At 32.3% G+C, this 13,740-nt stretch overlaps 1 protein-coding gene across 4 annotated transcripts in view; it reads right to left on the minus strand.

Annotated features, from left to right (window-relative positions):
• Nucleotides 1-13,740, minus strand: part of ZNF280D (zinc finger protein 280D) — a 108,255-nt gene that overhangs the window by 72,449 nt on the left and 22,066 nt on the right. For 2 of the 4 annotated variants that reach the window (XM_079129919.1, XM_079129922.1), the window contains exons 2-6: nucleotides 11,968-12,011; nucleotides 11,755-11,823; nucleotides 9,214-9,360; nucleotides 6,333-6,398; nucleotides 6,097-6,236 (exon numbers count right to left, since the gene is read on the minus strand). In XM_079129919.1, the coding sequence (XP_078986045.1) occupies nucleotides 6,097-6,236; nucleotides 6,333-6,398; nucleotides 9,214-9,360; nucleotides 11,755-11,782 (381 nt within the window). In that variant the 5' untranslated portion in view covers nucleotides 11,783-11,823; nucleotides 11,968-12,011. Of the gene's footprint in view, nucleotides 1-6,096; nucleotides 6,237-6,332; nucleotides 6,399-9,213; nucleotides 9,387-11,754; nucleotides 11,824-11,967; nucleotides 12,012-13,740 lie in introns of those variants that run through there. The other 2 variants (XM_079129920.1, XM_079129921.1) reach the window with 2 other exon arrangements.

The following is a 13,740-nucleotide window of genomic DNA, read 5'->3' on the forward strand; positions in this document are numbered from 1 at the left end:
AGCCTTTAAAAGGTTCACTTGATTCAATTATTCTACATTCAAGAATTCATGATAAGGAAAGTGTGATGGAAAATTATTTATAATAGCAGAAACATTAAAACCTATATGTCCAACAACTAAGAAATGGTAAAATAAATTGATGAATAATCATCCAACTATTCATGTCAAGTTGTTGAGAAATAACCAATGACATGTTCCAAGTAGAAAGTTCAGTAAAAAGAGAAATATGTACTGACATATGCAACATGGTCCTGATTGATGTACTCCTCTCTCTCTTTTCTAAACTTTCCTCACAAAATACATATTTTATAACAGAATCAGAATTGTTTTGCTTTATACTTATAAATTAAGGGCTGACCAAGTTTTAAGAATTTTGCTTTGTTACTAACTTTCCAACCGACACAAGTTGTTAAGAAATTATAGAAACAAGTTACTGTTATAATGCAAATCATGTCTAGAACTCAGGGCCTAAAAAAAGGCAGATATGGAGATTTGAGTCTTAACATGTAGTATTAAAAAACATAATGCCATACTGTAACTATAACTAAACACAATTTCACTTCAACGTAAATATTTTCTCCAAATATTTGTACTTTAAAAATGGAAAATTTCATTTTCTAAAATAGTTCTTTAACAGAAGTATAATAAGGTTAATGCTGTTAAACACTTTCCTAGAAGAAAACTGATTACCACAATTTCAGAAAGCAGGCAATCCACTACTCAACAAATAACTAATTAAAATAATTCTCCAATTGAGAATTTTTAATGTATTATAAAAATAGTCCAGAAAGATGTTATATACAATAATAAAAGTAGAACAGGTAATTTCCTGGGATTCAGAAGATTTGCATTTTTATTTAACTATGTAACCTTGGGCAAGTCACTTCTGAACTTCAAGTTATTCACCTTTTAAATAAATAATGGTAACAATTATGTTTTATATGTAATTGTTCTTCATAGTAAATATATCAAGTAGTCATCACAACAGTACTAATAAAGCCCTGATATTATATCCCATCTTATAAAAAGGAAACTATGGTTAGGTGTGGTTGAGGAAGCTTCCCAATACAGCACCATTTGTTCTGAACTGAAATTAGAATCCAGGTCTGACCCTTAAGCTATATCACAATAACTTTACAAGTAATAATATACTCCATCCCTGCCCACCTGGAAGAGATGATGTGATACAAAGATAGAAAGATAGTTCATAGAAAAAGTAAACACACACACACACACACACACACACACACACACACACACACGACTTAAAATGGGAAACTATAAATCATAATTTATTAAAACCAAGGGCTTCCAAAATACAGGGAGAACGTTTCTTAAATAGGATTCTCAATTTGTTCTAGAATACACCTTTACAGAGATCTCTAGGAATTCTTAAAAATCTGTCATTTCCAGGGCCCACCCAGACCAACTAGCAAAACGGCTGTTTTTCTGAAAGAATCCGGAATAGGAAACCATCAATTGAAATACTTTGATTTTAAAAATAGGCCTACAAAAATAAAACATTCTGAGTCGAAAAAGGTTCCAGTTTTTAACTTTTGTAACATCAAAGATACCACCCTAGTTTTGTTATCCCCCGACCAGTCCAAAGTTGGAAAGATTTTTATTTATAAACTTCATTAAATAATCAAGTTTTCATTTTCTCTTTTCCCCCCTAAATGCCAAACGGCTTATGACAAGCATGAAAACACCATTAAGTTAATTTGATTCTAACTAACAGCAAATAATTTTTACAATCTGGGTAGCTTTCCACCTCACTTTAGAAACACCTATTAAATTTTTAAAAACATAAATAATAGCCTCTGGAAACTGAGAGGATCCAAGATAGAGACTCAGAGTTCTACCTTATTGTTCTAATTGCTTAAGGAACATTTTACAGAAAATTTACTATGTCTCTAAGGCAATGGTACCCTAATTCTTTGGCTTTTTACACATTTTTAAATCCCTGAATTGAAAAAGATTTTTTGTTCACGTTGGTTAAATCTGCTGATATTTACCATATTAGAAATTAAAACACAGAATGTTTTAAAATACTTTATTATTTCACTTTTAAGTAACAATAAACCCATAACAGATTAATGTAAATAACTTTTATGAAAAATGACTTGAAAACACAAAAAATAGTGAAAACTGGTATTTTTCACATTTATAAATTAATGTCCCGCTTAATCAAAAACCGCTATAACCTCTTAACTGCTTCTGCTTTCAATTTGTCAGGATAGGTTATTCTGGTTGAAGATATCAGGAAAATATGGCTTCATGGCAATATACAGTTGAAAAAGGGAGTATTTTAGTAGTATTTTAAGGTAACTATACACTACTTTGATACTCTACCCAAACCCAACAGTTGATACTTTGTGAAAGGCATATTACATTGTGAAATCTGAAATCATATTGCTAAACTGTTGGTACTCTATTTCATTAAAATCATTGGTCTACCTTACACTAAATGAATCTTCTTACAATGAATCTTCTATTCACAATTTTGTAACATAGACATTATTTGAAAAATGTTGATTTCACTGAATTATGCAGATCATCTACATATTGACATAGTTCATTACACAATTTCAAAAAATTGTATCTACTAAATACCATCACCCATCAAAAAAACTTAAAATACTGGAAAGCCATCAAGAACAGAGTAGCAGATGTTAAGTTTTCAAAAATTCTAATTTTTGCTTCGAAGCTCAAATTTTACCACACTCAAGAAATACTACTATGTTATTTCTTGACTGATCATTTTCCTTGAGGTGGCAGGTGCACTCTGTTCAATTTTGAGGAAGTGATTGCCAAACCCAAAATCAAATAAATGTGTGTGGCAGATAAATACTAAAGTGGCCTCCACAATTCCCACCTCTTGTTAATCATACCCTGTGTGATTCCCTTCCTTTGATTGAGTAGGACCTCTGACTTGCTTCTAACCGATAGAATACAGCAAAAGTGACAGGATATACGTGATTTTGTGTACGTGATTATGTTACCTCAAACTCTAATGACATTTTGCTAAGGACTCTTGCAACCTTTGAGAAAGCAAGCAGTCAGCCTGGGAAGATCCATCTGGCAAGGAGTGAACCAAAAACCAGTCAGATACTGTAAGTTTGACAACTGTAAGGAACTGAATGCTACCAACAACCATGTGAACTTGGAAGTAGATACTGCCCCAGTAGAGTTTCAGATGAGACTACAACTTCAGGAACCAAATCCTGAAAGCAGCCTAGTGAGACCCTAAAGCAGAGGAAACAGCTAACCCATGATCTAATCCATGGCAACTATGTAAGACTGTGAGATAATGTGTGTGTTGTTTTAAGTCACACACGTGATAATGTTGACACAAAAAAATAAATAATACACCATGGTTTGTCAGACATTTTTTTCAAGTAAAAATGGTGTTCTAATTTTTTTTTATAATTAAACTCAGGATTTTATTTCTAAATAGTTGCCAAAAATAAAAACCAAAGAGCACAATAAGGAAGTCATGTTATATAATGTACACAAATGCAAATGCATTTTTCAAATTAAATCCATTACTATGTTTCTTATAAAGAATTATTTATTAGTTCTTAGTGATTATCTGACAAATGTAGTCATGGACACATAGGAAAACAAAAGATCAGATGGGGAGAATTTTTGAAGTGTGAAAGATATAATATACTTATATCTATTGTTGTGCTATTAATAGAGGACTGCAAACTTGTGTAAAGGACCTATAGTTTCCTCTACCAAGGTTATCCTTTACCAGTAAAATCATCAATAGCTGCTTGAGGATAGGTTAGGAAGCACTCAAACTTGATAACACAAGTTATAGGAAAAATTGGGGCCTAGGTTTCTGTATCTATACACAGAATGGGTCTGATTATCTATGCATGGTGTAATGATTCCCTTTCCGATATAATGATTCCCTTACCTACATATAAAATAATCTATCTCCAAATCACTTGAAATAGAGGACTTGGGTAAAGATATGGTAAGGAACCAGCAAGATCAATAGATATGTGGGAGGACAATACCATCTATTATGTATAAAACTGGATACACAGAGAATACAGTGAAATGTCAAAGAAACTTCCTGGTATACAGGGAAGACAACAACTCCCCATCCCCCCAAAAAAAGCCTTACTCTATCAATGTGCTTTCCAGTAATACCATATGCCTGGCAGTCATTAAATTACAAGGTAGGGGTTTCATATGCCATGCCATAAACAAGCAAAGAAAATTTAGACTAAAAAGAATGTAAGACAGTAAGAAAAAAGGCAACTCCTTAAATTCTGGGCTTAAGGAATGAGAATTTCCTAATGACACAAGTAAAACAAACTCAGATTTTCAAAATTTCATACCCCAATTCCATTTATAGTCTAGGTAAACCATGACCAATACTGAAAGGTAATCAAAACGAGGCAGAAAAATAATTGTTAGTTTCAAAACCCCAAAGGTCATGACCTGGAAATTCACCTGGATCCCTACCCCTTACACCATCTGGTGCCATCTATTGACTGCATGAAATCTTCAATGAAGTGCCCTAAAAAGGACTTAGGCTTATATTCTAGGCTTAGAAAAGAGCTAACTCTTGTGTGAGAATCTATAGGCTTTTAATAAAAGGGTTGTATATAATTTGGGATTAGTACTATCTAAGGAAAAAGCATTTCAGTGTGATGGATTAAGCAAATGGCATACACATGCTCTGAAGTCTCCGCCTTATGGGAGAAAACCAGAGGTTCATAACAGTCACCTTTTTCAGGTTTAATGAGACAAGGAAAAAAAAAAAAAACCTATATGCCCTACTTAGGGGTCACCTCCATTATAAAACTATCATTAGGTATTTAGTTCAAGAGTAAATCTGGGAAATCTCTATTTAGATATGGTGTTCTATTTCTAAAAAGCAGACAGTTTACCTCACAATTCAATCACAAAAGCATCATCATACTTCAGAAACAGAAGTACTTTATGTATACTATTTCATCACACAAAATATTTTAAGAGACACATATTCATGGGTAGAGTTAACAAAATTAATAACATTAATTAATAATTCACACTCAAACTGATGTTTAATACACCTTCATAGTTTCAACAAGGAATTGAGTACAAATGGAATATTTTTTACTGTGAATACATGGTAGTGACTAATATGAAAACGATTGGTACAGTCTGGTGACACTGCTTTGATTCCCACTAAGGCACCAGTAGCTTACTCACCACTGCTTCCACATCATCAATGCAAATGTCAACACAGTGGAAGCACCAATTAGTGTCTTCGACTATGATAACAACATCATTGACATCCAAACCCAGAAAGAATTTTAGGGAACCCCAGGAGACTTCACAGACCATCCAATGAAAATTGTTGGAACTAAGGCAAGGCTTCCAATTTTTAGAAAGCATACATTCATACACAATGTATAATTACGTGTGCTTATGTGCATATAAAGAATGGTTTAGCCTAGATTGAAATCCCAGATCCTCGCCAGCTGTGTGATCTTGAGAATCATTTAAACTCTATAAGCCTAAGTTTCCTCAACTATAAAATGGGGATAATAACATCACATATTTTCTAGGAAAGGTTAAGCATTAAATTAGATTAATTTATGCATAGAACTTAGCACAAATCCTTATGTATATTAATAGCTCAATAAATAACTATTACCATTACTTATTACTTTTTATTAAGGTTTTTAAACTAAACTATGAAAATATGTTTTTAGAATAAAAAGCTATGATGGTCTCTCAATAATTTTCCCAATTAAGAACACCTGGCCCAGTTTGTGAACTTAAATATTTTGCCATTATGCAATATTCATTACTAATAATATTATAAATCATATTTTGGCAGCATAGTTTTCAATACTGTACCTATTCAACTTACGCATATTACCTGATAATAGGTTGGATACTTAGTGCCTGCAATTATTACTTTGGGTACTAATTAAGCTATTATAAAGATAGTGACATTTTCTGATGATTATGCCTCTACTGGATAACTACCTGTGACAGTCTGGAATTTTAACTGAGTACTGTTAATATTGATAAATAATATCAAATGTATCCCTGAGCTGACTGTGTAGTTTCAAAAACACTTACAGGTTTAGAAAAAGGCTGAACAATAACAGAGCTATCTGAAGATCTAGATTCAGGATGAAAATTTACTGATGAGGCAGCCACTGGATTTGATGTTGGGTTCGTATAGTGTTGACTTGTAGGCTTGAATGCAGCAGTAATACCTGTATTTTAAAATTACACAATATATTGAATATGTTTTCTATTAATTTTGTCAAAATACTTTATTTTAAAATTAAAATAGTATGATAATACGGTACCTCGACTGAGTGCGCCATTCTTTATTCCCCTTGAATATGAGCTGGGGTTAACTCTGTTCAAAATATCTATAAAAAATTATATTTATTTTAAAATATGTAATAAGAAAATAGAAATCGCAAATTGAAAACAAACAGGTTCCTAGAAAGAATATATAAATTATCACTAATTTAAGAACACAGTTAATTTTAAACACATCTTTATCTGCCAAGGAAACAAAAGGAACAACACTATTAGCCTTAACTGTTTTAAAGAGTAAGCACAACCTTTCTCATTAAAACTCAAGAGCCAAAATCCAGAAGTAAAAGAATGACATATCTGATTATACACAAGTCAAAACATTCTGCAAGACAAAGAAACAGTGCACACATTCAAGCCCAGTACCAAGAGACAAAAAAAAGGCCACACATTTGAAGTGTTCCAAAAACATATTTATATACAACCTAAAACTGAAGTATATATATCTTTCTTTGAATGGTGACAAGGTTGTACATAAACTTGGGTAACTATGACTCAAAATCAAACCCTTACTCTACCTCCATATTCCACTCACACCTGTAAAAGCCTTGAAGTTTCACATGGAGAATCTCAATGGATTATCTATCATTACTTTTGAGTTCTGGAAGAGAAACCGTCAAATTGTAAACTAAATTGAACCTAAAGATTACCACAGAATCTTATTAAGTCAGGAGGTTTCAAATTGACCATTATATCAGAAGTTAGATTAAGTCTGACATGATTTTGAAAGTCAGTTTAAAGATTTTACCCTCGCACTTATGAAATCTGTAACTTCTAGCTTACTTAGTAATTAAACCACAATTTGGATAACTAAGAAGATGCCTAAAATTGCTGGTTAAAAAACATTTAAGAAGTACCAAAAAAGAAAAATTTTTAAATTAAAAACCCACTTCATAAAAATTTCCTTTTTCTTTTTTTTGTTCACAGTAAGGAATTAGAAGTCAGTAAATAATTCTATAAAATAAAGATTCACATAAAAGTACAGTTGTTTTCTGATAGTGTTAATGTAGTACTCTATAATTATTACAGAAGTCTTACTAAACAAAAATCTGCTCAAACAACTTATCAGTTTTCACTCAGAAATTCAAGATTAGATATTTACTCAAACCATCAAAAAACTATTGCTATAGTATTTTTGTAATTTACTAGTATTTACTGTAATTTACAAAACACAAGTTTTTATGTACCTTTTTGTCAATTTCATATTACATTTAACCCATTCCTGTGTTAAAATATTTCTGGTTTCCACAAAAAACAATAAAAATCATTTCAATTCTTCAGCTTAAATAGTTGAAAAGAAATTCTACTATGGTCAATCCCTTTCTAATAGAATTATCTTAAAACTAATACACACTGTTCTAGCTGAATACTGTTAATAGTCATTTATAATCAGTATAAATTCAATCTGAATTAATACAAACCGAATTGTTGTATTTTCTTTTATTATTTATTTATTTATTTTGGGTACCTGGAATTGAACCCAGCAATTTACCACTGAGCTATATCTCCAGTTCTTTTTATTTGTTATTCTGAAACAGAGTTTCACTAAGTTGCTTAGAGACTCTAAATTGCCGAGACAGACCTCAAACTTAAATCCTCCTCCTCAGTCTCCCAAACTGCTGAGATTACCGGTGTGAGCCATGGTGACAGCTTAACTTATATTTTCAATAAGAGGTTTTTGAGTTTAACAACTTTGCAATATAATATTCCAGCATATCAATGACAGTAAGAGAACAGAATTTTATGTTCTATCACCAACATGAATGACATCATGCCAAATTCATTTTATAATCTAAATGGCACTCCACCCAGCACTCTGAGAGAGGAACAATCTGCCATAGGGAATGACACTGAAAATTCAATGGGTTAAATTATTCTCCCTATGATAAAAGTGAATGAATATGCCAATCCAAGTTTATAAGCAACAGAAGCAAGAACTAGGATTTCAGAAAATTTTCAAGTAGTCTCAGTTATACTTTTAAGCATTATCATGGTAAGTTAAGAAAGAAGTAATATATATATTATATTCTTTGATAAATTCTCCTGGTTTAAAATGAATATATAAATAAAATCAGAAAGGATCTATTTTCTCCTTCTACTTGGAATCTATCCATCATTTCTCCGGACTTTTGACATTTCTGAGTGGACATTTTAACAAGTATCAGTATCTTTGCTTTTAACACTATAACAATGTCCAGTCCAATTACTGTACATGAAAGTTAGTAATCCACAGAGATTGTTCTGCCAGAAAGCTAAAACGATTTAAGTGTACTAACTACTACATCATCAAAGTCAGTGGCTATAAGTAAATATAAACACAAACTGCTGAAAGATGGATTCGGTCAGAAGCTACAACACATTAGGACTTAAGCCAGATACTCTGGAATCATTCACTACCTAATACAATTTTAGCCACATGAGGAAGACAATGCAGTGAGGCCTGGAGGTGAGAACTTCCATCTGAGACTAATATACACTTACTTAGTATATTCCAAAATTTTAATCTGAGCGTTCCAAATCCTTCCTTTTTTAACTTCTAAATAATAAAAGAGAGAAATAAACAGATAAACAGATCACTCAGATAAGCAGTTTCACTATAAACTATTATTTCCAATCTCAGAAGACCTCCAATGCCACAACCCAATCTAAGTGTACTTCTCTCTCACACATTTGATATTTAACCTTTGGCCTTCTTCCTCAAGTCCCCAGTCACATTCCCATTTTGATTCTCAAGTTCTTACTGGCCTCCCCCAATCTCTCATCCCTAACTCAACAAGTACACTGTGAACCTACAAGACATTCACAAGTTATTCCATTAAAAATAAGATCTTATAAAACCTGGCTTTAGTAAAAGTAAATGCTTACTTGAAATTGCTGGTTTTGAACTCGATATCTCTCCAACAAAGATGGGCTCATCATCATCATCATCCTCAACTTCTTTTACTTTCTTCTGCCATGGTTCCAGTTCTTCCTCTTCACATTCCATAAAGAGTTCTGCCATTTTTGAATTATCTAATTTTCAAAAGGAGAGAAGTAATCTTATTTTCAAAAAGAAAAATAAAAATGTTTTTGTAATACATGATATTGAAGATCTACTTTAACAATTCTAATAGAAATTTCTGAATTGATATTTGTAGTCAGTACACTATAGCAACAGTAAGAAATTCAGACCTCACTAGGATATAAACTAGTACAATTTAGAGAGATTAAGAGGTTGATAAGCAGACAGGCAATGAATAACAGTAGTTATTTACCATGGACAGAAAACTTAGGAAACCCAAATCAAAACAAAATGAGTTTTAGTCGTACCCTTAGAATATGTTTATCTCTATAAAAAGTATTACATCTAATAATTATCTTTTTAAAAAGATATTAACAATATGTAAACTAAGAGACAACAGGTAGGAAATAAACTGGAATTACTGCCAAATTCAGGAATGCTAGGTACAGAGCAAAGCAGGTATAAGGTGCTAAATTTTAGCATAGTAAATGAGGCAGGCTTATATCAGCTAGGCTAATTATACTTTCTCACCTGAAGAAATCAATCAAAGCAATATATATCTTAAATACCACTTCTTAGAAACTATGGCCAAGTATACAGAGCTCCTAAGAAGCTTTAGTGCCTCACACTTAAATAGAGAAGGAAAACCAATAAGCACCAGAATTTTAGGAAAACCTCCTATACACAAAAGAAACAAAAATCTCCAGGGTTCTGGCAATACCTTTTATATATCATTTCTAAAAGATAATTTTTTTTTTTACTATACTAAAGTAACATCATTTCTACTTTTAACTCAAAATTAGGGCAATATTCTATCATGACATTAAAAGATACCAACTGAAACCATGCTCTGGGGATGACATAAAAAACAAATACTTCGGCAAATTAGATGCTATAAATTTAAGAAAAATTTATTAGGAAAGTATGTCACAAAACATTTCCTGATCTAATATTCAAATGTTTAGTTACCTACCTACAAAAGGCCTTCCTATTTTTCCCAAATGTCATCAACATCACAAACTGACCCCTTTCTTTTATAATTGTACTACTTTACTAATTAGATAAGAGTTAAGTTCCTCAAGTCAGATCATTAAAAATATTAAAATCTACAGCACTTCTTCTGCCCAGAATACCCTTCTTCCTTACCTTTACAGTCTACATCATTCCAGTTCATAACATAAAAACGACACGGACTTGAGATCAAATTGAATGATTCAAATCTTCACTGCCATCTAATTGTGTGACTGAAGAAATTTCTTGAAGCTATCTATGATATCTACCTAATGTAAGTTTTATATACATTCAAGAAAATGGAAAACACCATGTAAAACATCCAATTGCAACCTGATACTCAACATATTGTCTGTTTGCTCTAATCCCTGGTTCAACTGTAACTTCCTCAATAAACCATTATATTTTTATTTTCCTTTGAATTCTGAACTACATTTGACAGTCAATATCATTCAATTCAAATGTTAACATGCATGATCTCAAACTACTCACTTTCTTCATGTGTCTTAATTTTACACAGCCACTGCCAAATTTAACTTACTGGGAGTACAGTTACCCCAGAACATTAGAAAAGCAGCAGGCCCAGAGCATATGATAACCTATGGACAAGGTAATGTAAGATAATACCTAATTTTGAAAAATTAGTGAGACCCACTTTGTACTGATAATTAAAGTATAGCTGATATATGTAATGGGTTAAATTGTGTTTTCTCAAAATTCATATGCTAAATTCCTAACCCTCACTACCTCAGCCTATGACTATACTTACAGATAAGGTCTTTAAAAATAATTATGTTAAAATGAGGTCACTAGGGTGGGCAGTAAAATCCATATAACTGGTGTCTTTAACAGAAGTGAAGATTGGGATGTAGACATATGCACAAGAAAAAGACCATGTGAAAACCTAATGAGAACATGGCCATCTACAAGCCCACAAGAGAGGCCTGGTCCTGCCCTGTGGCCCTCAAAGGAAACCAACCCTACCAACAAGTTAATTTTAGCCTTCTAGTATCAAGAATTGTGAGAAAACAAATTTCCATCCTGTAAACCACCTACTCTGTGGTACTTTGTTATGGCAGCCCTAGAAAACTGATAAGAGTATGTAAAGATCTTCCTTGTTCTTCCTCGCAGGACTGCCATTTTTAAAATATCCGTAATACACTGCTGAGAGAAATATTTTTTGTGCACAGAAGAAACACATAGTATACCAAATTGATAGTTATCTCTGCTAACAAGAAGAAAAAAGTTCACTTACTTCTACTTTACTTTTTTATATGAGCATTTGCTACTTCAACAATTTTAAGTTTTTAAGAAAATGTCCACCACCTCTCATCCTTTCTCTTGAAGCAGTTAAACAAAAGCCATACTATATCTGTTATGGCCGTAACACTTACCTTTTGGTTGAAAAAGGTTGTCGCCCATCAAGTTGCAGAGTTGATTTTCTGTAAATTGTCACCTAAGTGCTGACACATGAGATCAGTCAATTTTATTAAACATTTTAAGGAAGACTAAATATTAAAACATGGAACTTGTTTAAGAAATTATTGGGGGATTAATGAAATTTAGATTAAGAAATTATTGGGGGAAATTTTGATCTTTAAACTCACCATGTGACTCCAAACACGGTAACAAGTTATATCTGTTTTCCTTCCTGTAAAATAAAGATATCATTAAGGTGGACTAAATAAACTATAATGGACTCTTTTCCTATAAAAAGCTCAATTTTAAGTTGGATATGTTTGATATATACTTATAACTCAACTTATATAACCAATTCTTTCCTAAATAAACCCAAATTAAATAAATAAAATGGTGGTTGTAGTAAGCACTTAATAATTGAACAAATACAATGAATTACTAAATAAAAATAATTTTTAAGAAATATTCTCTTGGCATTTTTTTTCTCTCTCTCCCTTGCTCCTGCTCTCTCTCACTCTCTCTCATTTTCTCTCTTTCTCACACTGTGGGCAGACACTGCCTGTCTGCTTAATAAAATCTCTTGTGTGGAAAAAAAAAGAAATATTCTCTTGGGCTGGGGTTGTGGCTTAGTGGCAGAGAGCTTGCCTCACATGTGTGAGGCACTGGGTTCGATTCTCAGCACCACATATAAAGAAATAAATAAAAAATAAAGGTCCATCAACCAACAACTAAAAAAGCATATTAAAAAAAGTTTAAAAATATACTCATAAAAATGAGTAATCACCTCATGATGCATTATTTTAGTAAATATGACTTCTCACGTGCTAAATGACATTCATCCTTATTACCTATTTTTCACATTTCAGAAATGCAATTATTTCTGTTAGAAAACCCAAGTTAAAATAAATTCTAGTTTATTATTTTTTATCAACTGAAAAGGAACAAGAAATTGGTTAGATACATTTCATCATAGACTGATTCATTCAAAATATGACCTTCTATAAGCAAAGTATTGTGCTAAGCTCTAAGGGGAAACAGATAAATAAATCGCAACCAAGGTCTTTGGAAGTTTATGATCAAATATGTCTGTTATTCATTGGACTTAAAAAATGCTGTTACAAAAAAACATTATCATAAAAGTCACAATTAAACTGCTTTATTTGAACCAATAATTTGTTATCTGTGGGGGCTGGGAATATAGTTCAGTGGCAGTGCCTGCCAAGGAAGTACAAGGCCCTGGGCTAAAAATCCCAACACGCAAAAAAGAATTTGTTATCTGTATTCTCATAAATATGGAACAACATAAATTTTACGTAATAAGGTTTTTTAAAAACCATTTTAGTTATAAAGCAAAAAAGTAAAAATTTAAGATACTAGAAACCTAAAATATTGAAATAGATAGCTAATTCAATCTTCATATTCCTCTTTACCCTTAGGCTAAGAAAAATAAGTTTTCCCATTTTTTTTATTTCTAAATTATTTGGACTAAATTAGTCTAAAATAAAAAAAATTATTAAAAAGTACTTCAGAAGTTGTTACTATAAATTACTATAAATATTTGAATTACTACTACAGGAGGCACGTCATGAATTTTGTCTTTAACTAAATTCCCCTAGTTCTGATGTCTGGTTATTTAAAACTCTTTAACTCAATTATTTAAATGGTGGTGAGATAGAAGTCTTTTTGTTACCCAAAAGACATTGTTTGTTTGCTTTTGTTTTCTGAACTTTTCTGTGTCTTTGTTAAATACAGGTTGTCTTTGCAGCTGGCCAGAACCTCCCAGGGTTGGCAGGAACAGGGTGCAGAGAGGCAACAGCACCCAGCCTGGGTAGAAGTGATGTGGAGATAAAAACCAGTGCTGAGCTGCCAACAGGATGGTTTAGGAGGTGACAGCAGATGCCACTGTTTCCCTGCCACTATACAACAACCATCACCACCACCACTACTGTCAGGACCTGGTG

The sequence above is a fragment of the Sciurus vulgaris genome (assembly GCF_902686455.1).
Source record: "Sciurus vulgaris genome assembly, chromosome: 2".
Classification (NCBI taxonomy): Eukaryota; Metazoa; Chordata; class Mammalia; order Rodentia; family Sciuridae; genus Sciurus; species Sciurus vulgaris.